A 27,835-nucleotide genomic window follows, 5' to 3' on the forward strand; every position below is an offset into this window, starting at 1 on the left:
TTATATGAGTATAATATTTATTAATATGGATAAAAGAGTGTACAACACTATTAAAAAGCAACTCATTTTCTCCTTTGACAAACATAACCAGACACACATTAGACTGAACAGGCATCAGAACCTCTTGAAGGCAGAAGACACAGATTTGCCCCCTTGGAAAGGTGGAGAATTCCACACTGCAGAGCTTGTGCGCTTGAAATAACGTGGCTTGCTCTTATCGAAGATTTCTTCCAACTTGGGACTCTTCACCACTCCAAAGAGCGCTTTGGTGTTTGGTGGATTATAATATTGATGCAGGATTACTTGGCTTAGTTGATTTCCTAAGGAAGGGAAGAACCAATATATTGACTGCCATTGATGGTTTGTATTGTGAGGTTTCAGTTCTTAAAATGCACACAGCAAGGGTTCCCAAGGAAGAATGGATAAATTTTCCCCGGTCTCACCAAGGAAAGGGTCTTCTTTCCTCATAATTTAAATTCACACAAAAGACAGTAGCAACTATTATGAACATTTTAAAATGAAAAAACAAAAACCAGATTGAAATTAGAATTGATCTTGATTTTGTTAGCAAAGCATTTCCTTCCTGAAATATTTTTGAACCATTATAGATTCCTACTAGAAGCAGTGAAATCTGCCTGTCAAAATATACTTAACAGAACTGGCCAATAAGAGAGATGGACATCTTATATACAACTTTAATTGTAAATTATCTGAAATGTATTTATGCTATTTCTATAAAGTATTTTCTCTATATTAAAAATAAAGTCACCATTCTAAAACCAACAGGAAATAGAAATTCTGCTTCCTAGCACATTTTAAAAGTATATTCACAAAGTGTGCTAAAAGACCAAGTGCTAAATCACATTTAAAAAACTATGTCAAGTCTTCAGATACATAACAAATACTGTATTGTCACATTACACAGAATTTTCATATTTTTAGTAGCCCAGATCTTTAGAAGAAGTACAATTCCATGTTGTATTAAGCTCTGATTTGTTTTTAAGCAAGCATGTTTAGAAGATGCTTGAAAATCTTATTAGACTACAGAAATAGTTACACTGGTCATATCTAGCCCAGCATCTCACTCACTCTTCCAAAGTACTAATGGCTATTACACAGCTTCTGAGCACAGATGTTCTGTTCAGCACTCAAGGCTAATGCAGGATAAAGATGTTTTCTGTAAATCTGTCTGCCAATTTTTAAAAGCATGTAAGGTGAACTACCATATTTTGTTGTAACAGTTTCTATAAAATACTGAGAAGCCTTCCACAACCTAGCACCCTCTTCTCATGTTACTATTTTGTCTCTCTGAATTCTTAGCAATTATAGAAGCTGTACTTTCCATACATCTGCAGAACACTGGATTAGGGAGATCTAAGATCTAAGGGAGTGCTTAGCTATAATGTGACTCAAAGAAACACAGATGGGTTTCAACATACCAGAAGCCCAAGCAGGGATAGTTTTGCGGGGCTGACTCTCATCATCTGTTGAATCATCACTGTTCAAATCCATTCCATAATTATTTATATCAATCTTGGGTTGTTTGGGGCCTTGAGGTGTCATTGGATATGAATTACAGAGAGGTGAGTTCTAGAAAAAAGAATGTCAGCAGCAAAATCAAGTCACTGGAACTGGATCCTGGAACTACTAAAAGAGTTACAGCACATGCTAGGGGATATCTGCTAGTAGTTTCCCACTATTTCACACGAGTAACCCACATAATTTATTCATCCTCATTCCCAAATAAACTCTCTAGTTCTTCCAACAATGGCAGCAGTAGGTCCTAATTGTCTGAGCTGCACCCTCCCTTCCTTTTAAGCAGTTTTGGACATTTGTGGTAAAGCATAACCCAAAGATCCAAAGTTCCATTCTATTTGATGAAAAAAAAAATATTCGAATAGCCTTATTTTTCCATCAACAAGCTCTAGGAAGCAGGTTTTTTTTAAAAATACAATGTACAAATCCAGATATTTCTTTCTAACAAGTTTATTTTCTTTCCTTAGATTTTAACTTGATACTTTCAGGTTTTTCCAAATCTGTGAAAAGATGTCTCAGAGAGACACATATAGAAACACAGTAAACCCCCTTCCCCAACACAACACACACAAAGAGGGAGGAGTGATGGGAGAAGCAGATTTGATATTAAAATGACAGAGCAATAAAATAGGCCAACATTCTTATTTGTTATTTTTAGGACCAAGGATATTTTATTCTGATTTATTCAGTGTCAGATTGTGTTTATTGTAGAGTAATTAATTGGGAGCCACTCAATTTGTTATAAGATGGGCAATTATACCAGGTGTGAAAGGCTCCCGGTTCGGACTGGATCACCTGATCCGGTAGCAATGGAGGCGGGTGGTTCAGAGAACCGGTGGCAAAAATTCCTCTCCCCCCATATTCCCCAGCTGAGCTGCACAATCATCAGAGGCTTTTTTATTTTTATTTTTAAAAGCATTTTTTCTACAATCTCTTTGGCCGAAAAAACGCTTTTAAAAGTAAAAAAAAAAAAGCCTCTGATGATCGCATGGCTCAGCTGAGCTCATCAGAGGCTTTTAAAAGCATTTTTTCTACAACCTCTTCAGCTGAAGAGGTTGTAGAAAAAATGATTTTAAAAGTTTTAAAAAAAAGTTGGCCACGCCCACTCAGTCATATTACCCCCCCACACACACACATACCAAGCCACGCCCACAGAACTGGCAGTAAGAAATTTTACATTTCACCACTGAATTATACCCTTTAAATACAACACCACCAACAATAATAAAAAGTGACTGCCTCTCCAGATGCTGCCAAGCTACAATTCCCAGCAGAAGTGTATACAAAGAGATGTTTCTATTCAACAATTGAAAAGGTGGAATTCTACTTTATTGGCATTACTAAAAATGGTTCTATATTTTAAATCTTAAGACTGCTAGAGGTAACCTGCTTTCCAATATAATCTTTAAGACCATATATTTAGGGTTATTGTTACTTTTTGCTAATTATTCAGGGTAATTCTGAGGTTACCTCAATAGTCACGGTTACATTCAGTTGCTTATTAGCAACCTTTGCCTGAGCCTCTGAAGTTGTTTTCAATAGTTCCTCTTCTTGCTTCCGTTGCTCCTGCTAAAGAGACCATACAATATTGAGAGAGGTCAGTGCTGTTGCTCCACAACAGGATCCAGATGAGATGGATGGAGGGCAAACATAACAGAAGACATTCAGAGAGAGATGGAGGAGTCCCTTACCAACTTCCACTCTTTTTCCTCCATTTCTTTCCTGAGCCTCTCTTTTTCTTTAGCTGCTTGTAAAACCTCTCTCTGCAAGCGTGCAGCCTTTTCTTTTTCTTGCTGTTCATGCTTCCTGTAAGCAAACACGCTACAATTACCATCTGAAGAAAAAAGCAATCAATGTTTTCATCATTAACATGAACCCCATGGCAGTCCTAGCTATACTTCCAGGTACCCTAATCATATATTTGTGCACCTCAGAAACCTTCCCATGCCTACTTTTATGGGAATTCATGGAAGAATGCTCAGCTACTCTATTCTTACCGCTGTGCCTGAATCTTTTCCTGCTCTTGCTTCTTCTCCAGTTCTCTCTTAGCAGACAGTTCTTTTTCTCTTTCCAGCTCAGCCTGGTGTTGTTCTGCAATCTTTCTTGCTCTTTCTTGTTCCTCCTCTCTTTTCTTCTGCATCAATTCCTTATGTCTACGTTCTTCCTCCTCCTAGGAAAAGATCTTGTTATTTTCCAACTGAAAGCCAGTTAATCTGAAAATCATAGAGGAGTCACAGGAAAAATCATACATCATACTAGCTACATCTCTTCCATAATCACATATGAGATTGTGAACTGAAGCATCCTGGGGTTTTTTTTGCTACTCAATTCTCAATATGTAAGATTGTAAAGAAAAAAAAGAGGCCAAAAAATTATTCCAATTATACACAGTGACATTTTGAAGCTTATCTTGACTATGGGGGAACAGTTTCTCAGAAAAAAGTTCTATATAGGAAGAAAGACTAAACCAAGAATTGAACTTGATCTTCCTAGTGGGTGCACTTTTGCAACCACTATACTAATGTGGGTGCTATCAGGCAAATGACTCATCCAAGTGCTTTTTCCATTGCTATGATTTTGGATGGATTCAAATCTGCATTGGATAAGATTAGTTATAATCTGTTTTACAAACCAGGTTTTCCTTGATGCTCATGATATAAACACATTTAATCTGGGTAATCTAAAGACTTCCCCAAATCAGCAGAAATTAAAAGAAACGTGTCAATAACAAATAGGAATGTATTCATTTCCCCTTCTTCAGTCCCCTAGGTCTACCACTGCCCTGCTTTTGCCAATCAACCCTCTACTTTACCAGTTGCAGTGCTCTCTGTTTGCGGGCATCTTCCTCTTGCTTGCGCCGGGCTTCGAGTTCTTCTAGCTTCTTAGCCACTGCCCTTTTCTTAATTTTGCCTTCTGCCATTTTTTCCTCACGGACCTAAAATACACAACTTGCCTGGTACATAGAACATATTTTGTTCAAGATAATAACAGAGCAGATAATACATTATGCCAACTGGGCAAGCAGTATTTCCATCATGGAGGGCTGTAGCGCATAGGACCATGCCACAAACACATAGAAGGGAGTTTTGTTTCCAGCTTTGAGAAAAAATGGGGAAGAGGGTGCTTTGTTTTTCTACAATTTTAATGTATTCCTCACCTCAGATTATTAGAAAACAATTCTACTAACATATCGGTAGGAAAGCGTTAGAGTAAGTAGAGAAGTAAGAACCATAAAAGGGTCTTATGATCTATACATGGACGGGAGCCTCTAGAGTTGTAAAGCAGCGGCTTAGAAAAAAACTAAGTCCAAAATATGAATGTGGTGTGGAATTATATTGAAAAATTTGGAACCTAGTGAAGTATGAAGAACATGTATTTATTCAGCATGGGAACAGCAGTAGCTCAGAAGATGTTCTGCTGTATCCGAGTTAAAAGTTTCTACTGTGTTTCCCCAAAAATAAGCCCTCCCCCAAAATATTTAACCGCATGCGCAGCCAGTCCCCGCCATTTCCTTTGGTTAGGATTAGGGAGATAGAGCTGGAAATCAGGTAAGACGGAAAGAGGATCCCCGTCTTACTCCACACGCCCCAAAATAATAAGACCTCCCTGAAAATAAGGCCAAGCGCTTATTTCAGGGTTCAAAAAATTAATAAGAGTGTCTTATTTTCGGGGAAACACGGTATAGATGAATTCCATCAATGCTGTGAGAAATCTGATAAACATGGTTCTGGGTGGCCAAGGTTTAATTTATTATTTAAGAGTTGATTATGATCATATTTCATTGTTCTATGTATATGTCGTTTCTGTTTTTATTACTGTTATCTTCTTTCTAAGGTTTAGTTTTATTCTTTTGTTTTTTTGCATTATCATTTATTACTGTATTGGATTATTTTCTTTTTCTCTTTTGTTACAGATTAAAAAGCAAGTTTTTTTTAAAAAAAAGGAAATAAAAGCTAAAAATTGATATTTTCTTTGCACAAGTCTGAAAAATCTGATATAAATAGTAATGTGGTAGTTTTGAGCTGAGAGGATAAGAACATAATTTTAACAATCTTACCTGGCTTTAGCAGAAGTTACAGTGCTAGCAGTATCTTACAGCTAGATACTATGTAGAGATCCCATCTTCCCCAAAAGCTCTCTCATTGCATTTACCTTCTCATTCTTCTCTTCATGCTGAGCCAACTTTTGTTCAAGTCGTTTTTTCTTTTCTTCTTCTAACTGCTCTACTCGCTCCCGAGCCTGCAACACCTTTTGTAGGCGCTCTTCACGTTTACTGAGGGCACACATGAGACCGGTTAGAAGAAAGTCAAAAAGATTGGGGGAAATTACAAAAGGGGCAGCCAGAAGGACTCAAATCCACACCGTTTCATCTCCTCTAATCGCCGTTTCTTTTCCTCCTCCATTTTCCTTTTTCTTTGATGCTCGGCCTCTTCTTTCTTCCTCAGATTCTCTAACCGCTGCCTCTCTTTTTCCTAGATAGAAGAAGAGAGGGAAGAAGCTTATCTTAGGATCTTATGAAAAGCTGCATTCATTTTTATTGTGACTGTAAAGGTCCTTGCTGAGGTGAAAGGTCAAAAGCAGAATTGTGGTTTTAGCCAAAAAAAAAAAAAAAAGGTAACCTACTCTAGCGAACACATTTCATGGTAAAACTGCAATGGATTCAGAAACTACTGTATTTTTCGGACTATAAAACACAGCGGATTATAAGATGCACCAAGATTTCGAAGTGGTAAACAAGAAAAGTTTTTACCCTCCCTGGCCCCCAGGAGCACTCTTGCAAGCCTCCCAAACCCTCTGCACGTCCCATTTTTCACAAAAACGGGATGCAGAGGGTTTGGGAGGCCTGCAGAGTGCTCTTGGGGGCTGGAGAGGGCAAAAACGTGACACGTTGGAGATTTGGAAGCCAAAAATGGGTCCATTTTTCACAAATATGGGGCACGCAGAGGGTTTGGGAGGCCTACAGAGTGCTCCTGGGGGCTAAGCAGGGCAAAAAAGCCCGTTTTTGGCCTCCCAAACCCCCCACGTCACATTTTTGCCCTCCCCAGCCCACAGGAGCACTCTGCAGGCCCCCAAACACTCTGCACATCCCGTTTTTGCCAAAAATAGACCTGTTTTTGGCAAAAACAGAACCCGCGGGCAGGATTTCAGGAGGGCAAAAATGGCTGTATTCGGTGTATAAGACACATCAACATTTCCACCCTCTTTTTCTTGGGGGGTGGGGGGGAGTGCATCTTATACTTTGAAAAGTACAGTAAATAAACCACCCTATTTGGAAGATGGAAAGTTTCCGAGGGCATCAAGGATTATTTTTTCCTGGACCATGATGTTCCAGCCATTTATTTAGGTTGTTAAAAGCTTTCTGAAATAGATTAGCAAAAATAGGTATTCTTAAATATTTTTGAGTCAATACCAAGACAACTGGTTTAGTGAGGCCTGGGGGAAAAAATGGTGGGATATTCCAGAGTTCTTCTCAACATTACTTCAGGAACAGAATGTTTTCTGTGTATACAAATTAATAGTGCCAATTACTCAGAATTTTCAAAGGGGGGGGAGGGAAATGTAAGAGCTTAAGTAGTTGTTTGCAAGCCCAACTTTGCTCCTGTAAGTCGTGTTCACTGCCACTACAAATTCCTGAAATTTTCAAGCAATTGGCATAAAAAAGAATCAGGACTGGGGATTTAAAACAAAGCCTTGATAAAACCTTAAACATATCACATACTTAAGTTTTAGCACCCTTTACAGATTGCCCTCAATTTATGCCTGCTGGACCAGTTCTCTTCCACTCAAGGAGGTCTTTGGGACCTGAGGTTTCCGCTGTCCTTCAGAAGATATCTCTCCCCCCACTGGCAGCCCTTTTGCTTTTGGAAACAACTAGGCCAGTGATGGCTAACGTTTTCTGGACCGAGTGTCCAAAGCACGTGCATGTGTGTGTGCAAATGTGGGCACACGAGCCCAAACCCCCAAAATGCAATGCACGCACGTCGGCCATGCATGCGCCCCACCCCCCGTGCATGTGTGGCAAAGAACTGATGACCAGCTGGCTGGCAGGAGGCGTGCGCAAATGCGCAGCGCAGTTAAACTGGGGCGACAGCTCGCATGCTCAGAGAGGGCACTGTGTGCCACCTGTGGCACACGTGCCATAGGTTCATCATCATGGAACTAGGCAGTTAGGCCAAGAGATTGCTAAGCGAAACCACAACTCTGCTTAACCATTTTACTTCAGTTTTCCTTTGCTTTGCGGACCTGCCAACATTGTAAATGTGAGGATTGATCATAAAGTTATTTTTTAATCACCATTTTAATTGCAGAGTTGCTAAACAAGGCAGTCGCTAAACAAGGACTACTTGTACAAATATACTAAGCATGTCAGCATGAATGTTGTATTTTATTTACACTTCACATTGCACACCTTAAAAGCAGCTGTATTATTAATATACATGAAGTGATCCAAAGATAGCCTAGTTTTTTTGTTGCAATTTCTTAGCTTGAAAAATGGATCTAAGTTGAGACATGAATTAGATGAAATAATGTACAATATTCTGAAATATTGAAGGCTATCACAATAAGTAGTACAATTCTAATAATGTATATGCACTATCTACTTTTTAGTAGAATTTAGTTGAAAAACACTAATATGCTGGGCTTCCCTTAAAAAAGATCTCTATGCAAGTTAGGACAGCTTTGGACAACACACACTGGGTTAATTATGCACAAATGCACCTACTGTAAGAGCATTCTTGTTACTTACAACAAACCCTCCCTGTGTAAAGAAAAGATTGAGAAATGGTTAATAAATATATTCGGGTGTTAGAAAATCTTTTCAGTATCTGTATATTGCCCGCAATAGGGCTGAAATAGGATCCTGCCCTATTACACATTTCGTTAATTCAGACTGAATTAGAATCAATAAGAGCAACCTGCTGGGATATTTAACTCAAGAAGCAACAAAGGACTGAACTATCTGCCAGAAACTCATATGGGAACTGAACTGAACTTAAAGGCTATATACAAATTTTGCATGAGGCAAAATTATTGAGCTTTCAGGTTTAACAAAGAGCTAAATCTAAAGACATTGCTCAGAATTTCAAAACAATGCATCTCCCAAACCCCATGCTTGCCTTTCAGTTTCTTTGGCCCTTTGCCTATCGACTTTCTTGCTGCCACTAGTCCACAATTTCACCTGTTCAGAAGTTGCTTACCCTGGTCCTTCTTAAACCTTGTTTCTTTCATCAATTGTTCACATTCTTGCTTTTCAACCTCGCTCTTTTATTAGCTCAACTCAACTGAATATAATCATACAGTACTTCAAAGCTTTTCGCTATTTGAACCCAAAGAGCTTCAAGCAGGGACTTTCAAACTGAACATTTGTGTAAACTCCTGAGTTAACAATCAGAATAAATGCAATGTGAGATTATGTTCTTAGCTAAACTTAGTAACAAGACTAAGAACTTGAACTTCTTGATGTTTACAACTTTTGACGAGGGGCAACTTCCACCATCAATTCAGATGTCCCTCCCCTCTTTTTTTGTCATTAAATACAGAGTACTTTAAATTACCCTGGGAGTGAAGCGGAGTGGAGTGTTCTGCCGGAGGAATGATTTTATTGTGTTGTTTCGATTTACAGAGGCAGGAGTCATCAGCATCTGGTTCTTCTGCACTGTGTGCAAGAATGTTTTGAAAGGACGCACAACCTGAAAAACCCAGAACATTATCAATCCATGGAAGTCAATCCTTTGTCCTGGGTGTACTTTCAGGGATATAATGCTTGTCTTACCTTGCTGGCAGGACACTGAGGAGATAGAGTCTTTTTTCTTGGTGGGGAGAGCTCATCTTCTGTGTGCTGTCCATCATCTCTATCACTAATTGCTCTCTTATAGCTTGGCTTTCTCCTGCAAGATTATAAAGGGCTCATTGGACATCACGACTCAGCCCTAACATTTCCTTGCCTCAGATACAGGTGGCAAATATAAAATTTTATATCCTGTGTCTTTCAAACTCATAAATTACTCAGGGGCAAAATAGCTGCTTGGTAACTATTTAATGAGGTAGAAGTCCAAGATCAGCTACTTAGGATTTAAGACTGCATCTAAAACCCCTTAACCTAAAATTTGAGATACAGACAGGGGAAAGGATACAGTGTCTTTATAAGATTATCACTTTAGCAGCCTATCAGTAATTGCCTCCCATATAGTACAGGAAAATTAAATGCTAAGGCTCTAGGGAATTTTTTCTTTTTTCCAAGAAAATTCTCTTGAGGTTTCCAAAGAAAAGAAAAGAAAAGCCCCCCTTTGGTTTTAACTATCTGGAAAGGTTATTATTGTTCTTTTCTCCCATTGGTGGCTCCCGAGAATAGTTTCCTTATGTCTGGGATGCAGAATAACCTGCAAAGTTTATTAAATACTAACTGTCATCAGCATTAAGCAAAGGTAATGTATACTGAGAGATGTGGAGCACTAACATCTGAAAAACTACATGAAGCCCACCTTGGCAGGGGGTACATAGAGGCACCACTGGATTATTTTGGCAGGAAGCTGGTAGAATCCCTGGGGGGACTGCTCTGTGGGAGGCTTATGCTGAGCATTTCTTAGTATTTGCGCAGATGGCTGGGAAGACTAGCAGCAGGAATTCCCTCAATAGCTTGGCCTGAAACCAATGACTCTTTTTTGTCCTGTGACTTGGACCTGCTGAGCTTTCTTCTTGGTGGGTTTGCTACATCACACACTTCACTGGGGGTGCTGTGAGAAACAGAGGCAAGGAAAACAGAAAGAAACTGTGCAGCCTTTTTTCCTATTGAATTTAAGATTACAATGCTCTGAAAGCAGAGAAGTTTCAAAATCCTTGAAAGATTTGGGGAAGAGGATTGCATCTGTTCTGAGCACACAGAAGAACTGGGAAGGAATATAGCTTTTGATATTAAATCACATAGTTCCCTGCAATTAGCTACAAAGATTTAAAACTTATTGTGATTATCATCAAGTTGTTTTTAACTCCTAGAAACCAGTGATAGATTCTTCTACCCAATGGTGCACTCGCCACCACTGTAAGTGAATCTATCCTTCTTGCTGCTGGTCATCCTCTTTCACCATTCTTAGCATTACAACTTTTTTCCAGAGAGCTGAGAACTCTGGTTTGATTTGTTCAATAATCCAACTGTTTGTTTTTCATGACTGTCCATGGTATTCTTGGAAGTCTTCTCTAACACCAATGTTCAAAGGTGTCATTTCTCTTCCTAGCCTGCTTTTTAAAATCCAGCTTTGACTTCCATAGAGTGTCACAGGGAATACCATGGCCTGCATGATTTTGATCTTTTGATTTTGATAGTATTGATATATATGGCATTTGAATATCTTTTTCAAAGTCTTTATGGCTAGTCTAACAAGTGCTAATCTTCAATGTATTTCTTGACTGCTTTTGTCTTTACTGTTGAAGTGATTGATCCTGAAAGGAAAAAGCTATCCATTACTTCAGTATCTTCATTGCCAATTCAAAGGCTGGTTGCTCTACCTATTGTAATTACTTTTGTCTTCTTTTTTAAATTTTTAATCCCATTTCTTTCCAGTTTGCTTTTTGACTTTCAGTATTAAGATTTGCAGATCCTTTCATTTTCAGCTATCTTTACTAACCCTGACTACCTTCTATACTCAAAGAACAAAGTAGAGAGGTTTCCTTTCTTATTTTCCTCCATCTCCCTAGATCAGTATTTCATAGCTTTTGTCAAAAAGAAGTAAGAAACGTACCGGGCACTTAGAGGCTGCTTTTGTAACTCATCACTCATTTCAGAGCTGTCTTCTGCATCTAAAGAAAAATAGAGGATGAGCATTCAAGGGTTTGACCAAGTTAGGCAGAGGCAAAGTTGTTTCATCAGCAAATAAACACTGTGTTTCTCCAAAAAGATGATTTTCTTTTGACCACCGAAAAAAGGGCTAGGCCTTCTTTTTGGAGGGTTCTAATTATTGACTCACCTCGCACCAGTGGCATTGACAGCTCCGCCCAGAAGCTGCTGCTGGCTCACTTCTTCGGCGGCCGCTTGCTGCTACTCGCACGCATTACTCCGGCCTCTGTTTTGCATTTAAATGTCTGCCAGAAGGCATCTTCAGCTGATAACAACTCTGTTATTGGCTGCAGATGCCTTCCGGCTGGCATCTGAATGCAAAACGAAAGCCAGGGAGATGTGTACGAATGGCGGCACACGGCCGCAGAAGATGTTGGGGTTTTCAAGGCCTGGTAAGTAGGGCAGCTCCACCCCCCATCCTCACCCTAGCTTATTTTTTTACCTGTGTGCCTTGCCCCACCCCTTGCACCCCAGGGTTGGCGGGGGTCTTAATTAGGGCTAATTTTGTGGGTGGGGCTTAATTTGATTGCATGCATTCAAAAACATGATAGGGCTTCTTTTCAAGGAGGGTCATCTTTTTTGAGAAACACAGTAAATAGTCAATTGTCAGGGCAAAATATTCATATGTGTACAAATTATTTTTTATAGAAAATACAATCTGTTTAGTGTAAACTAAATGATGGTAAACCCATGACATGCTGTCAAAGGTGACATGCCACAATGTTTTGAGTGAGACACCAGCATTCACTCAACAACTATTCTCAAAAACATGTCCATTTGTTGTGTGATTTCTGGAGGCTGCACAAGCATGGGGTGTGCTCTCAAATGGCCTCGAGTGCCTCCATAATCAGGAAAAGGGTGAGGGGGGAGTGAGGGATACTTAAGAATGGTCTCAGAGATAGCAGAGGTCACGGAAGAGCATTCACCTAAGACACTTCAAGAGCAAAGGTTTTGTTTGACCAGGAACAGCCCTGAATAGGTTGCAGGGCCTGGCTAACACAAAGACACCACCTGAAGGCAAGGGATGCACGTCGGGAGTGCTTAGCCCTGAGGCAATAGTACCAACCCCAAAGGGCCACAGGGAAAAGCACAAGGTGGCCTTTTGGGGGGACAGGGGTGGCACTAGAACTGAAGTCAAGGCCTGGCATCAATTTATCTAAGAAGCAAAAATCCAAATGATCAGTAGATAGCAAAGTTTTAGAGATTTGATCCATGATTGTTGCAACCCTATTATGATAGGTATAAAGTCAAGAGAGCAGCAACTCAAGTTTGGCCAGTCAGCTTCTTGGCAAAAAAAAAAAAAAAAAACCTGAATAAAGATTCTAAGTAAAAGGTTGACACTCTAATATAAGAGATGCACAGGCTTTTAAACCAATTTTCCAGTGAGCACGTGCGCTGGCCAGCTGATTGGCGTGTGCGCATGCGCGGCAGTAACCTGAAGAAACTGCAAGTACATTCTCCAGCGGATGCACACCCCTGGGCAATCCTATTCCTGGTCTTGGCCTAGATGAGTGCACACAAGTGCTCTCTTTTCTGCACTTGGTGCCGCACGCGCGCACCCTTTTTGGCACTTGGTGCCAAAAAGGTTCGCTATCACTGCTCTAGACCTTCTTAAAGGCCAGTAGAGCAAAACCCATTTCAGGGTGAAGGTTGTTTGATATGGCAGACACAAAAAGTATGCTTCCTGGGCCCCATAAGGTGATAATGTTTAATTGATCCAACCCAGATCACCGGAACTCTAGTTTTAAAGGATGGCAAAGATAACTAGAAACAGACAGTCTTGCAAATATCCAGCTGACGCACCATGAAAGGCATTAGAGGCAGCCATGTTCTGAGATGCACTGTTACAGAGGCACCCATGTTGCATAAGCAGCTACATTCTGGAACAATTTTAGCTTGAGTCATCTTCAAGCGCAGCTTGAGATGAAGAAGATACTGCAGTACTCCAGAAAGACTAAGGCATGAGTGACATTGCTAATTTCATTTTGTATTAGCTTTTTATATTGTTTTGGCTTTACTTTTTTTTATTAGGTGCTTTACTTCACAGAGCAAAAATGCCAGGTATAAATGAAATCTGATCACCAATGGAAGATGGGAGATTTTCCTCCCCACCCCCTGAAATAAAACCCTTATTAAAACTATTACTATTATTAAACTTGCCCTCAAATAACTGGATTAGTACTGAATAAATATGGTTAATGTTTGTATTCCTTAGGCATGTCCCATCTGCTTCAAAGTTGGCTACTTTTGCTACTTAGCTAATATACTGACCTTCCCTGTCTCCTTTATGCTGTTTTTCTTCGGATTGGGGAGTCTCTGGCATACCAGTCTTATTAGAACAAAGGGTTTTGTTGAGATTTTCATCAACCTATGATAAAGGTAATCACATTTTGAATTCCTTTCCAAGCAAGGTACATAGAATTATTAGTTGACTGAGCTATTGCTTTAATGGTTTAACCTAAATTTAAGATGCTTCTGAACCGAATGTAATACTATAATTTTTTTAATTGAAATTTACGTTTCACCCACTGAAATCAATGAGGCTTAAGTGGCAGAGAATTCTTATTTTATAAGTATAATTAAACCAAAGTCCAATGCCTGGTTCAGAAATATCAAGCACAAAAATGGGCCAGAAATTTTTCACCACAGGTTAAGTTTGGCGGATTCAGAAATATTTGCTTTCCAGATGATCTGACACTAGCAAGAATCATAAGGCTCCCAAGATATAATTTGTATATTCTTTCAGATCAATGACCTTTGTGACAATAAAGATTAATAAACAGCTTTTTAGTTAGACAGTCACAAATATGATGTTCATGTCACTTTAATACAAACTGCTTTAAAACAATAAAAAATAGTAAAAGAACTTAGGAATGTAAAGCTCCAAACAGAAACAGTTGTTTTTATTGTACCAGTCATCTCCAGAACAGTTTATGTAAGAGATTATACAACTCTCCATTATTATGAATACTATAATACACACTCATAGGTTCCTACTTCCGAGAACCAAAATGTTCAAGGCTTGGCAAGAAAAGTTATATGTTCTTATCTACATGCCAGACTCTGCTCTATAGTGTCAGTCACATTACACAAGGAAGAATTACATTTGGCCAAGGGTAAGCTGCATATGAATTTTCTCATCCCATAGTACAAGCTCACAAATGTGGTATGATGTAGGAAAGTATAAATTTAATAAGCAATTATATGGTACCAACCATAAAAAAGTCAAACTTCTATCATTTAACGATGAAGTAACTGTTTCCTTTGGAAACACTAAGAAAATACATTTATAGATGGCTACCTGAAATTTAACATGTGCTCTGATATGGGACAGCGAATAGTCCCAGTAGTATTACAGATGTGCCTTTATCCTGGGGACAGAAAATTATTACTAAATATATGAAATCTGATCAGTTAGAAATTATCCAGTTGAAGTTCCAAAATGCAGTTCAGTAGACAGAACAGAGCCAAGCATTCAAAAGAGATCCTTTGCAACGTTTGTTAATGACAGCAAATCCCTCCCATTCAAAAGACTTCTTTGACAGGCTTATATAAGCACACATACACAGTTAGAGTCAGCCTTAGAAGTAGCTACACATTCTATCAAAGTGGCTGATTAATACTTTATGAAGGGGTGCTCTGCTTACATCAACATGCTTTTATAAACATCTGTTTTAACTTACCTTCTGAGAATGAGACGTAGAATCTAATGTTGCTCTACGAGAGAAAAAAAGAACAGAGAGATATATAATATCGATTAACTACAGATTTCTTTTTAATAGTAAGATTTTAATAAAGGCTGTGCAACGCTCACAGATTCTAAACAGTTCTGTTACTCTCTAGTCCAGGGATCTCCAACCTTTTGGTCCTCAGGGACCACTAAATTCATAATTTTAAATCCCACAGACCACTAATATGATCTGCCTAATGACTGGCTGGCTGGGTGTGGCTAGGTGACTGGGTGGGCGTGGCCAACTCGATGTCACTCGTGTTGAGGAGCGCCTCACTGGTCTCTACTTGCCCCTCCCCACCCAGCCCCTCCTCGCCTTCCTGCCCGGGCTCCTTAGGGCCCCAACAGGAAGCAGTTGTTGGAGCTAAGCAGCCACCACAAGAAAGAGTTGGTAAAACAGCTGGCTCAGTTCAAATTGGATCTGGTCAAGAAGGAGACTCAGCAGAAGCACCTCACTGAGGGCTAGGAGCATAGGCTTTCCAAGCAGAGGGAAGACCTGTGGGAGTGCAAGGCCTGGAGGCTCAGCGGGCTGAGATGGTCAGCCAGTTCCAGGCCATGATGCAATCCCACTGGAACAAGGTCCTCCGGCTCTTCGCCACCAGCTGTGCTTCCCTCCAGTATTCGCCCAAAGCCCTGCACCAGGAGGCCAAAGCAGACGCCATATGAGAATTTCTGCCCCCCTCCGACCCACACAAAAAGACCCCGAAGGGGGAGACTTTCCGCAGCAACACAAATGTTCATTGCATTTATTTGTCCTAGGGGCTGTAGTTTGAGGATCCCTGATTTAGTCCAATATAAAAATGCAAATAATTTTTCTGAGGACCACCAAAATTTTCTCGTGGACCACCAGTGATCCACGGACCATCAGTTGTGACAGCTGCTCTAGTCCATGCAAAAACTTCCCTCTATCTAGATTGTGTTTTTTCCAGAGGTTGGCAGTTTAAGATTCCAAACTAGAAGTAGACCAAAATGACCTAGGTAGGGTGTTCCAGACCCCATTGACATACATCACTGTACATTAGGCTTCATGGAGAATAATTAAAATGCCACACAAGAATGCAGAAGAATCTATTTTGATAACTAGATTGTATTGTAATAAAGCTAAGAAAGTGAAAGAATTTGAAAGACTGCTGTGTGTGAAAAGCAAGCTCTAATTACTACAGGCAGTATTCAAATGTCTTGTTCCTTTTTTCCAGTCACTCTACATAAGGAAAATAGAAATCATTTGCTTTAATGCAAGAGAGTTTCCACCAATTCTTTCTTTTGTTGATCTAGTATTTATTTTTATTTACTTTTGTTCAGGTCTGAGCATCTCTTTGACGCCATGTAATAAATGAATCAAAATGATTAAATAAAATTAACTGCTTATCAAAGATATTCCATATTAAACTACAGTAGCTGTCTTCAATCAATAATTTATTACTTTCACAAAACCTCTTTGATTGAAATAAGCTTACCTGGATTCAGTACTTTCTTTATCCGGAAACACTTCCTTAATAGCCTCAGCTGAAAGCACAAATAACATTTTATCCCCCACATAAGCTAGACCATTAAAATAAAACACAGCAACAACAAATATATCTTTTTTCTATTACATTTTTAGCAGCACCCAGGCCAAAAGATAACTCACTGAATTAGTCTGGGTTTGAAACACATGAAACCTGTTTAAGAAATTTTAGGATATTCTGAGACCAGACTTTTTTTTTTCCCAAACCAGAAATTCGAGTTATTGAATTCTATTGAATTTTATTTTCCGTAATGAATGTTCTTTCATTTGTTAAAATATTTTTTTACTGGCTTTTTAAAGTTTTAACTACTTTTGCCAGTTTCTGATATTTTTTAAGGATCAACTTTAAAGGTGGTCCTTGACTTTCAAACATTTAACAATGGTTCAAAGTTATGAGGGAGAAAATCACTTGAATTTACAACCATCGTATCAGCCTCACCATCACATGTTCACAATTCAGGCACTTGGCATCTGGCTCATATTTACACCTATTGCAGCATTCTGCAGTCACACGATTACAATTTGCAACCTTTTGGTTTGCTGTTTTCCAGCAAAAAAAAACACTCATTTGACAAACTGGATTCACTTAACAACCTTATAATTCACTTTACAACTGTTGTAGAAATTGTCCTACATTCAGGTCAGACTTGATTTATGATCACAATGATTTATGATACAAATTCTAGTCCCAGTTGCAGTCGTAAATTGAGGATTATCTGTATATTAAAAAAAAGGGGGTTTATAACAATGAACTTTCTCCTGTTAAAAGGCTTCTCCATTGAGAATACCAGCTACAGCTATATTACACTAACTCAGCTGTGCTTTATTTGTCTAATACCTATACCCTGTTTCCCCCCCAAATAAGACACCCCCTGATAATAAGCCCAATCGGGCTTTTGAGCGGATGGCAATACAGCCAAGCTTATTTCAGGGTTCAGAAAAAATATAAGATAGGATCTTATTTTCGGGAAAACACGGTAGCTATCCATTTCACAAACATGTGACTGGTGGCATACAAAACGATAAAAGAATCAATAAATACTTAGTACAATTATCATCATTAAAAACATTTTAAAATTTAAAAACAAATTTTCAGTGCTCACTTACTAGGCCCTCCTGAAGGTCAGTACAGCAGAGAGATATTAGAATGAGGGACTTTTCTTTGGAGTAGCCCCAATCTGATTAAATCAGTTCCATCTAGGGACACTTTAAGGGAGTTCTGAAAATACTCTAGACTTTAAATAAACCATGCTGTGTTAAACACTTTCACTCTTAAAGTATAACTATAACTTTGGGAGGGATGTGCCTTCAAGTTGGCCTTGACTCTGGACAACTGCCTGGACTAGTCCCTGCAGTTTCCTTGGCAAGATTTCAGAAGTGACTTGCCATTGCCTGCTTCCTAGAGCTGAGAGCTTGACTGACCCAAGTTATCCAGATATGATGGAACTAGAACTCACAGTCTCCTAGTTTCTAGCCTAATGCCTTAACCACTACACCAAACTGGCTCATATCTAGTTTGAAACTGCATTTTTTTAAAAAAAAAATTGAACTTCTTTAAAAGTACAGTATTTTAATAGTTTTATAGAGAAATTTATTTTGTATTATATCCTCTGAAAGGACCACGCTTGGAATGGACTTATAAAATTGAAAAGAAAAAAACTTACTCTTAGCATGCGTATGCACAGATGACTGCTGGATAGATTGTTTAGATACAGTCCTGCTACTGCGTCTCAAGACAATTTGTTCCCTTTTAGTGCTTAGTGAGTATCTGTTGGCCAGAGAGGCTCTAGAGCTTGTGGAGGCTCTGCCCATCAGGCTTCGGCGTACTGAGCGACGGCTTCCTTTACAGACAGTAGGTGTTTGTGGAGATTCATTTAAATTCAAAGTGGCTTTGGGTTCAGATAGCGGCTTATCTGCTTGTTGCTCTGGAAATAATTTTTCAATGCTGGCCGCTTCATTTTCAATAGTTTTGGAGAGACACACATTTGCTATCTTCAACTTACATGCTGTCCGTCCCACCTCTTTTTTTAATTTTTCCTCGGGAGTGTCTTGGATTATGATCACAGAATTTTCAGACAAGGGTTTTGATCTCTTAGCAGGTGATGAAGACAAAGTATGGCTTAAGGCAACCTTTGCTAGTTGAGGTGGCGTATTTTCTATCTGCCCTTCTGCACTGTGTCTCTCATTGGCACTAATTTCTACTAGTGGTATCCTCCCTTTGGCTAAATCAATAACTGGATTCTTAACAGCAACTGAGAGAGACTTGAAAGACCTGGCAGCCTGTGATCTTGTTACACGAACACAAGGAGAGATGTTCTCTAGTTCAGCTTTCTGAATTTCTAATTCTTTTTTGCGCTGAGTATTTTGGGAAATCCTCTTTGAAGCTCTTATCCTGGCACTGTTTCTTTTAGATGATCTGGTAAAAGAAACATACTGTCAAGTGCACAATGCCAAAACCAGCACTTACTATGAGTAAGCAGAACAAGTCTCCACTTAATTTTTCACACAGTAAAAACAATTGGGAGGAAGCAGTTTGCTAAAATGAACTAGGCAAAACATTTTGCTGATCTTTTGATCTGAGAGTGTGACCTTTGGCGGGATACAAACAAACAAACAAATAAATAAAAAGAAAGCCAATCTTTAAAACATGTCCTCAAAATTACGGTGAATACTATTTTACTGAGCAGAAAATTCTAAAGAAATTAATCACATCATACATATAGAAGTCATTTAGTACTACATAATCTAGTAGGCAGACTCTACCTAATCAATGAGCTCTAAGGAGCTGCCTTCCTTTAGAACAGGGGTGTCAAATTCAATTTCATTGAGGGCCGCATCAGGGTTGTGTTTGATCTTGGGGGGCCGAGGTGGGTGTGGTCAGCTCAACATCACTCGTATTGGGGGCGCCTGTAGAGGCCCAAGCACTTGCCAGAGAAAATGGGCTCCCGAGCTCTGTTCTCGGCTGCCACGGACTCCTGCAACCCTCTGCCAAATAAAATGAAGCTGGGGAGAGCCAGACATAGCCACCCCCCGGGCCTTGAGTTTGACACCCCTGCTTTAGAAGGTCTAATGGAAGTCAAAGCAATTTTTGATGGTCCCTGAGTAGTGTTTGCAAATCTCTAACTTTCCTCCCTTTTTGGCCAGCAGCTGGGCTCAGAAGGCATTCCATCAGCTGTTGTGTGCTTTGTGATCAGAGTGAATATATTAGCTATCTTTCAGAATATATAGACGGTCCCAATCTGAGCAACTTTAGGCAATGAACAGGAAGCAAACCAAAAACAGTTCATCCCAAACATTAAAAAGAACACAATAATATTGTATAATAAATAATAAGTAATGGCAAATCATCTGGGCACTAAAAGATTTAAGAATTTTTCTGAACAAAAGAGCATGAGCCAAACATGTTGTCTTCCATAATGTAAAGAGACTACTACCAAGAATACCTATTTTCTACTCCAGATTTCAAGGGAGGGTAAAATCCCTACAACATCTTCCTCAACGTTCGGACTTGTCAGATAGACTCATACTTCATAAAGCACTCCCTGATATATCTGAGTACCATGCCATATAGGGCTTTCTAAGTGACAACCAATATTTTGAATGGGGCCTGGTAATCAGTGTGATAACCTCAAGGTAAGGAAATGTCCTTGATTAGTAATCTGGCACCAGCACTGTGTAACAGCTGCAGTTTTTGAGTTGTCTTCAGAAGCATTCCCAATATTTTCAGGAAGTTTTCAAAGAGGTTCTTCATTCAAATATCTGTCAAAGCTAAACTCTCCTTCAAAGATTCACCCAGTCCTACTTAAAGTTACCTAATGTCAAACTATCATAGACTCAGAGCTGAAGAAGCTTCTTGGATGAAAAGTGAAACATCTTCAAAGAAAAACCAGAAAGTCCAGCTGCCTCTTGAAAAAACACCTTTGGGACAATCGTGACATGGATTTCTGAGAATCTCCATAGACAGGCTCTGAAGTCCTTAACAATAATCCAACACATACAATCAAGTAATCAGAACTGCAGACACCCAGATGACTACCATGCTAAGCATTTTCTGTATCTCTTTTGTTTCCATCGAAGTGATGATCCATATTTCTACAGGCCATAACTGGTATCTCAAAAAATCCATTTTATACTTATGAACCAAATAGTATGTTTGAAAAAATTATGTAGAATCTTGGGACTCTGGCCATCTTTCTGTCCGTCAGCAGGCCAACTCTCTCCAACAGCACATAACTAGATAAATTTGTCAGAGAGAGAAATCCGGGTGGGGGGTGGGGAAATCAAGTTCAAAAATTGGCTGGATCAGAATTGGAGATGTGCTGGGGGGGAAAGAACTCTTAATATATCCCTATGAAAGTTGCGCAACTTTGAATCATAATTCCAAGCATCATTTTGAAATGCCTATTTGTCCAAAGCACACTACTTTTCAAATCTGTTGCCTAAAGGAAACTGGTAATGGAAATGAATGGTAATGAAAACTACTTATTTGGGGGGTCTGAGTTTGATTTTTAAGTGCAGCAGGAAATGAAATATTTTAAAAGCCCCTGTGACTGTTGAGTTCCCTACAATCAGTTCACATTTCCTCCAAACAATTACATCTAAAAATAACCTATAATAAGCTATTATTCTACACAGAGCAATTCTTGCTCATTAGAGTCATTGTATTTCATATGCTTTTATTACAAAGAGGTGAATGCAGCCTTCAATTATCATCTTATTTTGCATGTTTTAATGTATGGCCAGCTCCACTGACACTCAAGAAACAGTTCCATTCAATTGAAACAGGACAACAGCAAAGACATGAGTTGTGCTATTTATTTATTAGACTTGTATGCCACTTATGTTGCCTAAGTAGCTATGCCATCTTCTCAGGGGTTTTTTTCCTTTTCAACACTGCAGAGACTGCATATATTTTTGTGCCAATATAGGAGTGCAGAGTTTCAAGCTGCTTACAAACAAAAGAAAATACAGACATGCAAGAACACAAGCTGAATTCCTGGGCCATGCAACTCAAGCAGGCTCAAAATTCCAAAGATCTAAACTAGCCTGCACAAGTTTGCTAAGCCTGTCTTCAGAGGTTGTGGCAAGTTGTTTCTTATCCCCAAACCAGGGTGGATAAAAATCATTGATTTTTTAAAAAAAATCATTGATTTTTTTTTTGATTTAAATCGGATTTTTTTGATTTAAATCGAATTTATTTTAATAAAAAACTTTTGGGGTAAAAATCTATCGTAAGACAGTTTTCTATTTAAGATACATAAATAATTTAGTTTATTCAGCATGAAATGGAACTTAGTTATGTAGCATGAGGCTGTATATTCTGCAACACTGAGACTATCGGTGAGTCAACAGTGGGTCAAAGGAGTAGCAGAGATGACAGTTGCTCTTTAAAAATTATGATTTAAATCAAGTTGATTTAAATCAAATCCACCCTGCCCCAAACATTATATCTATTTGGCTTACTGTTCCTATGATGTGCTCATTTCATTGTGAATCTATAATCCATATAATTTTAATTATCTTGATTTTCTCATCATCCACCTAAAAAAAAATAGTGATCAAAGGACTGGTTGCTCTCCCAAAGGTGCTTTTTCAGGAGGCAACTGGACTTTGTTTTTTCTTTGAAGACATTTCACTCCTCATCCAAGAAGCTTCTTCAGCTCTAACAGGATAGTGGGGAATGGAAGGATTCATATTCCTTGCAGACAGCTGGTCATTTGCATCCTTTTAGAGGGTCATTGAAGCACTTGGGGGTTTATCTGTGTCCTCAGGGACACCTGAGTAGTGTATAGTTTTATAGTCTGCAATTTTTTCTCCCGGGAAATCCATTCCTACTCCAAAGGGTGTATTCAAAAGGTGTTCATCCCAAATTGTATAGCTAAAAATCTATATAGAGATTCTCAGTCATCCAGGTCATGGTTGTCCCAAAGGTGCTTTTTCACAGTTGCCTAGTGAAAGAGCAACTTTGGGACAACCATGACCTGGATGACTGAGAATCTCTACAGACTGGTTGTTCTGCACGATTTGTAAAGAGGACAGGGATAAAGAAACAAATTGCTGAATCTTCCAAAGATCTTCTGGCTCATGCAACCCAAAAAACACCACAGATCTTTTAGTACATCAGTCAAGTGTCTTTAAAATTGGTTACAATTGAATTCAATGGGGGGGGGGGAAGCTATGTAAATCCAAGGTTATCGTAGGCAGATTTCAATCTTGAAAACTCACAAGTAACAGGGAGACTTCAACTCAGTGGATCAAAGACCTCACCTAGAATACCATTATGCTGAATATTCAGAACTGTCCATCAACAATACATTTCTATCTATGGGGATTTCTACAGGTACACCAAGATTCTGCTCCTGTTCCCACCATCCATCTGGACAGCACATCCTACTATCTGACAGGAGAGGGATTTGAGAATAAGGACTGAGTCTATTAATTATGAGATCATAATATACCGGTACTTATTTACAGATGAAGATAGGTACTGTGTCTATGTCTTGTAAGCCATAAACTGTCTCATTTAAAATGGTTTTGTACTTTAGTTTATAGTTTGTAAACCATTCCCAAATGATAAATTTATTCAGTTTACTCTAGATACTCCTAATCCTAACATTTTCCACAATTATTTATTATGCAATTTGTCTGCCTTCCACCTCATGTCCAATGACTCAGGGGGGAGGGGGTTTACAACATAAAAAATATTAAAATCATCAATTATAAATAACACAGGTGATAAAATCATTAAGAAAAGATGGCAAGAGGGAGTGGGACAGATGAGGAGGAGGTGGGAATAGACTTTAATTACTCAACTACCTCCAGTGCGAAGGTTTCTTGATTCTCCAAGTCTTGGAGGAGCGTGGGAATCAATCTCACCTCAGGGGGTAAGATGTTCCAGAGGGCAGGAGCCATAGCACAGAAGGCTCTTCTCCTGGATCCCACCAGTCAAAATTTCTTAGCTGATGGGATCAGCAGGATGCCCTCTTTGCTGGCGCGGGTGGGGCAGGCCAATCTCATCGGGGTGAGACAGTTCTTCAAGTAGACTGGATCCAAATATCAACTGGAATTGTACATGTAACCCAAATATTCGCATAAATTCAAACATGAAACAGAAATCCTACCTTCTTGTGGCAAGTTGATCATTCTTCATAGAAGAGAGACATTTTTTTCTACTACGATTTTTCTGAGATGGGGTTTTTGGCATCAGCTCTGGTTCTCCATTAAAGCTACTACTTTGACAAAAGAAATAACAATTTAACCATATTTGATAGGTGCCTTTATTAAAAATCCTGTCAATTTTTCCTAGGATATTTGCTGACCACTAATTTAATTGTTCAGATTCACAGTTTTGTTCAGTAAAAGAGGATTGATCATTTTCTTTTTAAAAAAATCATATTATAATGGTAGAACAATCGAGCCATTTGGAGATCTGTTTCATTGAAGGCTGCTGGTTGGTGTGGTTTGATGTTAGCACCTTTTTTGAAAATTAGAAGCAAAGGACCAAATACAATAACTAGAAGTTAGGACAAAGAGCCAGGACCAAAACTACTTACTTTTATATATATTTAAATTGAATATAGATAAAATTGTTTCCTGTATTCAATTATTTTCTCCTATTGTTTATAAAGATTTACATTAAGAATTTGAGACTGAAGAGTTTCTGGCAGCTATTGTTTGTTTGGATGGGTAGGTGGAACCCACCTTTTTAGTACCATTTCTAGCAATTTGTTAGTTCTTACCTCTTAAACATCTTGATAGCTTCTTCAAGAATCTCATCCATCCATACAAAATCTCTATCATGAACATTCTGGATAAATTCTGTGAGCTTTTTATTTGTCTCCTCTTCTAATGCCATAGGATTCAGCATATTCAACATGTTTTAGCCTGCAAAACACAAATAACAACTTCTGAATAAAGTCACAGAAAAGCAAGATCGCCATTATAACATGCTGTAAATTGCATTTTTCAATGTAAAATTGCAAAAAGTAACCTTTTCTCAAATTCCATACAATTTTTTAATTTTATTGTTTATTAATTTTGAAGGCTTGTTTTATTTTGATTAATTATGTTATATTTTTTCTTTTCCTTATGTTCACTATTTAAGCGGCAATTTAAATGCTTAAATAAACAAACCCTAATAATTGTAAAATACTTAATCATCTTTGATATTATTTTCCCCCAGAAACATCTAAGCTGCAGTAACCTTAAAACCAAAATCTGTCTACAAATACATTCATCAATTTTAAATGCACAGTGGTACCCTGGTATTTACTGTTAATTCCTTCTGGGAAGTGTGATGAGCATCAAAAACAATGACTACCAAACAATTTCCCCCCCATAAGCAATAATAATGTAGTGAATCACAAGTCAGCCAACAACAAAAGTTCTAGCTTGTGCATTGAGTACCAAACAATGAGTATCAGGACAAAATTTTCATGTCAATATGTGTTGAGTACCAAATTCAATGAGTTTTACAGCAATGGGGTACCAAGGTATCACTGTAATTTTATAATATTAATATTTACATTTACTATAAAATATATACTGTATAATTTACTAGGGTTTTCAAGTGCTGTGAATTGCAACTTCTTAAAATTTTAAAATAAATTGACTGCTTCCCCAACTAATGAAATTATTTTCATTGACTTTATGGGTGGTCAAAAAACAAATATTCTGCTTTCCAGAATACATTTTGACAGCACTCCCTCTTGCTGCACATGGATGGTCTTTTTTCCACCCTAAGTGTCCCTATCACCTTTACAAGTTGATTGTAATCCCTAAGGTTACAACTCAACCTGCAGAGCTTGAAAATCTTTGCTGTAACTCATTGTCTAATCTTGCTGCCAAAATTGGCTTACAGGACACAAATATAACTAAAAATAAAATTAAGAGACATTAACAATTTACTTATACAATGTGGCATTTATTTGCTATATATTATAAGTGACGTAGATTTCCTGATCTATAAACCAAATCCCAGAGCAAATAATGCAATTTACTACAAACAGCTCACACAAGAACAGATTATCAGCAAAAAGCCTGGCCAAACAAAAGCCTTCAAAAACAGTACAAATCAACTTTTGCAATACAATAAAGCACAGATTTGAGATTTCAGCAACTACTTAGTTGATCATACAAGTGGTCCAAATGAAGCAAAATACGACATAACTGGTTGAGCTGATAACTTATTGGTATAGAACCCTAATTACTAGGAGCTGAAATTTTAAATATAATACTGTGGTGTTCTGCAAGATGTCAATCTTGACAAAAGAACCTGGCCAAAAACTTAAAAAAGTGAACCCATCAAAACATCCTTCAGGGCTAATCCCCTTATCAGAAGCAGGTACTTCCTCATATTCTTTTCCAGGTTACAGACCATTTGGAAGGAAAGACATTTATAGGGTGGAATAACAGCACCGAGACTGTATTTGCACAAAACCAACCAAGCTAGATCTAGATGCAATATTTGCACGTGCAACCTTGGTTCAGTGTAACTTTTGGTTATACAGTATATATCTACAATTCAGGATGGGGGTCCCAGTAGCCGTTTGCGTGGCTTTTACGAATTTACGATTCAACGCATCGTGCAAATGCAAAGCGGATTTATTTCGTCAACCAAGTTAAGCGCGCCGTGCAAATCCAGACTTCAGATACCGGCCTCCTTTCAAAACCCTCTTTTCAAATCCCCTAGCGATACTGGACTACAATTTTTATTCCTAACCGAAACCATGCTGGCAGGGCATGATGTTCCGGAACTGCACTCCACATTGTCCGTTACTCGCCACTGAATCCACCGAGAGCAAAATGAAACCTTTGAAGGCTGTAAAACCCACCACTGTCCCCACCGTCTGACGATCAAAGAGCCAGACAGACACCGATCGTCCTTCTTTCATGAAACCTCGCTCGGTCGCTCATTCACCGCTCCCGCGGCGGACGGGCAGCCTGTTTCCTCCGGACCCGACACAGATCCGAGCGAACCGCCAGCCTTTCTTTCTTCCAGCAACGGGCGCGGGCAGGAACATCGGCGAAACAGCCACTTGTGGCGCCCGCTACAAATTTCAAAGAGCGTCACACTGTCAGAGGTCCAATCAGAAGCGGAGTTTTTAAAGGCGGGGATTACTATTGGCCGAGTAAGGGAAAGAAGACCGCCCCAGCGGCAGATCCGCTCGATTCCGGGGGAGGGGGAGGCTTTTCCGTGTCATCTGGAGGAAAAGGAGCTGCGAGGGCGCCTGCCGGACGCAGAGGGAAAAAAAGCGCGTAATGCACAGCCAATGCAAACTCATTAAGTACAATACAAAAATCGTGGCAGGAAAGCCGTGCGGTGCCTTCGAGTCAGCGTTGACTCCTGGCGATTGCCTGGACTACCTACTTCCTACAGTTTTCTCGACATGGTTGTAGCTGATAATGCAGAAATCAAAAAGTGAAGAAATCTTTTAATAGACTCGATTTAAAAACGGCAGCTCCCTTCTCAAAATAACTCTGCAGTTTCCCCACCTAGTTGAGAAAGTGCGCAGAGAAAAAAGGCGACAAAAGCCCCCTTTCCCAGAAGTGCGAACGAAAACGAATCCAGCGAAGGGAAGCGAAGTGCACCCTCTTTTGTTATGTGACGAGGGAGCGCAACGCCTCGAAAGGTTACCTGCGGGCAGCTTCCTAAAGACTTTGTAGACTGTAGAGAGGGAGGTCTCCAGTTGCAACTCCTTCCTGAGTAGGTCTTATAACATCTGTTGGTTTTTCCTTCCTCCCCCGAGGCCGTTGCTTTAATCTGACTTCAAAGCCCCTCTAAGGCAGGTGGTCCCCAACCTTGGCAACTTTTAAGACTTGTGGACTTCAAGTCCTAGAATTCCTCAGCCAGTCATACTAGCTGAGGAATTCTGGGAGTTGAAGTCCACAAGTCTTAAAAGTTGCCAAGTTTGGAAAAAAAAAAAACCCCGCTCCTAAGGCACCTGAAACGAAGCCGCCATCCCCTCCCCGCTCTTTTGCGATTGCAGCCTGATCGGGCTAATTCAATGACTCTTCTCCCTTTCCTTTCCGTCCTTGGGTTTAAACGTGCAAGGGAGCGGAGTTAGTCGGGGCGCTTTAATTTAGAGTGAAAAAAAAAAAATTCAAACTATCGGAGATGAGACGCTGCCTGAGATGGTTTCCAGCGGCGCAGCGAGCGCACGCCCACATTACGCGGGAGGCGCTTTGTGTGTTTGGCTCAGGTGTTGTCTGTTGTTCAAGTGGGGTAAGT

General features: G+C 39.3%; 2 protein-coding genes across 9 annotated transcripts in view; one reads left to right on the top strand and one right to left on the bottom strand.

Moving 5' to 3' along the window:
• INCENP (inner centromere protein) lies at positions 1-27,758 on the bottom strand. Of its 7 annotated transcripts, none has more exons than XM_087883260.1 (19): positions 27,242-27,758; positions 24,345-24,489; positions 23,727-23,834; positions 18,270-19,021; positions 16,556-16,604; positions 15,052-15,085; positions 13,640-13,736; positions 11,274-11,331; positions 9,311-9,425; positions 9,093-9,227; positions 8,261-8,296; positions 5,899-6,008; positions 5,689-5,809; positions 4,349-4,471; positions 3,534-3,706; positions 3,228-3,342; positions 3,007-3,105; positions 1,440-1,590; positions 1-320 (listed from the first exon to the last, which is right to left on the bottom strand). In XM_087883260.1, exons 2-19 carry the CDS (start codon positions 24,479-24,481, stop codon positions 115-117), a joined length of 2,619 nt encoding a protein of 872 aa, XP_087739386.1. In that variant the 5' UTR covers positions 24,482-24,489; positions 27,242-27,758; the 3' UTR covers positions 1-114. The 7 variants fall into 7 exon arrangements, with proteins under 7 accessions (XP_087739386.1, XP_087739379.1, XP_087739382.1 ...); XM_087883253.1 differs by having other exon boundaries at positions 23,727-23,837; positions 27,242-27,601; XM_087883256.1 differs by lacking the exon at positions 27,242-27,758 and adding an exon at positions 26,439-27,210.
• Positions 27,538-27,835, top strand: part of LOC117667014 (inner centromere protein-like) — a 29,027-nt gene continuing 28,729 nt past the window's right edge. Inside the window, exon 1 of one of the 2 annotated variants that reach the window (XM_060687781.2) lies at positions 27,538-27,829. Coding sequence is in view for 1 of the 2 variants with exons in the window: in XM_060687780.2 (XP_060543763.2) it covers positions 27,739-27,806 (68 nt within the window). In the remaining variant the exon portion in view is untranslated. The remainder of the gene's footprint in view (positions 27,830-27,835) is intronic. The other variant, XM_060687780.2, reaches the window with a different exon arrangement.

Source organism: Pantherophis guttatus, chromosome 1, assembly GCF_059756535.1.
Source record: "Pantherophis guttatus breed Tessera chromosome 1, ASM5975653v1, whole genome shotgun sequence".
NCBI lineage: Eukaryota > Metazoa > Chordata > Lepidosauria > Squamata > Colubridae > Pantherophis > Pantherophis guttatus.

What these genes read in the sequence shown, in the direction of transcription:
- INCENP (XM_087883253.1), bottom strand. Translation starts at nt 24,481, where the DNA reads ATGTTGAATATGCTGAATCCTATGGCATTAGAAGAGGAGACAAATAAA. An exon ending in CTACGTCTCATTCTCAGAAG is followed by an intron (nt 13,737 to 15,051) that starts GTAAGTTAAAAC and finishes CCTTTATCATAG; the next exon opens with GTTGATGAAAATCTCAACAA. An exon ending in GAAAAGATTCAGGCACAGCG is followed by an intron (nt 3,343 to 3,533) that starts GTAAGAATAGAG and finishes GTTTGCTTACAG; the next exon opens with GAAGCATGAACAGCAAGAAA.